The sequence below is a fragment of the Perkinsus marinus genome (genome assembly GCF_000006405.1).
Source record: "Perkinsus marinus ATCC 50983 genomic scaffold scf_1104296929670, whole genome shotgun sequence".
NCBI classification, from domain to species: Eukaryota; Perkinsozoa; order Perkinsida; family Perkinsidae; genus Perkinsus; species Perkinsus marinus.
Genome location: NW_003216372.1, coordinates 1 through 1,075, shown reverse-complemented (window position 1 = coordinate 1,075; position 1,075 = coordinate 1). Strand labels below are relative to the sequence as shown.

The 1,075-nt window shown below is 51.2% G+C and overlaps 1 protein-coding gene across 1 annotated transcript; it reads right to left on the bottom strand.

Annotated features, from left to right (window-relative positions):
* Positions 1-134: 134 nt before the first annotated feature.
* On the bottom strand, positions 135-572 carry Pmar_PMAR001478 (hypothetical protein; the record flags this gene model as incomplete). The annotated part of the gene is made up of 1 exon (XM_002787248.1): positions 135-572. A coding segment is annotated over one exon (438 nt), but the record flags the coding sequence as incomplete, so codon positions are not given.
* Positions 573-1,075: the final 503 nt, after the last annotated feature.

Sequence of the window (1,075 nt, the reverse complement as noted above, 5' to 3'; positions counted from 1 at the left end):
GAATAAGGGTAGTGAACCGACTGAGATGGCCGTCAAAGTCAGCACCGGGAGAGAGTTTAAGAAGTTGTAGTGCCTTGTAGTGATCGAATAGACCGGGATGATTTAGCAAACTCATCCATGAGATGGTTCCACACCTTGTCGAGTAGCCTTTGGAAGTCGTTCACACTGGTGCATTGAGGCGTGTCTTGCGCATCACCATATTGCAGGCCGAACACTGTGGAGTTGTGAACACTCGGAGAGAGGTTATGTAGTAGGAAGAAGTATCGGGTAACCGCATCACCGTAGAGGTACATATTATGTTGGCGAACCAGTTGAGAGAATTCAGCGAAGGATCTCGGATCATCATTACCAATGAATCGACCACCTTCAACCGTAGGAGCATTGTTGCATGCTGCACAGCACTTATCCACCTTGTTCTGGAAGCTTTGGCCACGAAAGAATAGGGCATCAATGGCTTCCTTGGGTAGCTCGAGGCGGGATTTCTCTGAAGGCGGAGGGACTACCACAGTAGAGGGGGGACACAAAGTCGAGTCTGGCTTCTTGTCGAGAACGTCGTTAAGCTTGTCGATCATGAGGGTGACATCCGACGAAAGGGAGTTGACTGTAGTAGTCAAAGTACCGATCTCGTGCTCGATGTAGTCGAATCTTTCGTCAACCGACGCGAATCGGTCGACAGTAGCTTGGATGTCGCCGTGGAGGGCGTCGATTTCAGCTCGAAGTTGTACATCAGTTCCCTTGGGGAGTGCAAGTTCCCTAGGGGTCGGGGGTCTTGGAATCTTCGAGCAGGAGCTTGAATTAGAATCTTTGCCCTTGGTAGCTCTGCTTGTAGGGAAGTCGAGCCCAGGGGCTGCAGGGAGGTTGGCCAGCCGAGTTGAGTGACGGTTGGCGTCGTTAGTAGAAGTAGTAGATCTTGGAGAGGCGTCGAAGGGGGCCTCGTCGTCTGGGAGATTGGGATTAGAGATCCCGGTAGAATGTAGCGGAGCTGGCTGATTACCAACCTGGTTGTTAAACACAGAACCGGGCATTTCTGCAGACAGATCGCTAAGTTATCCTTTGGGGTAGAAGGGTTGAAGAA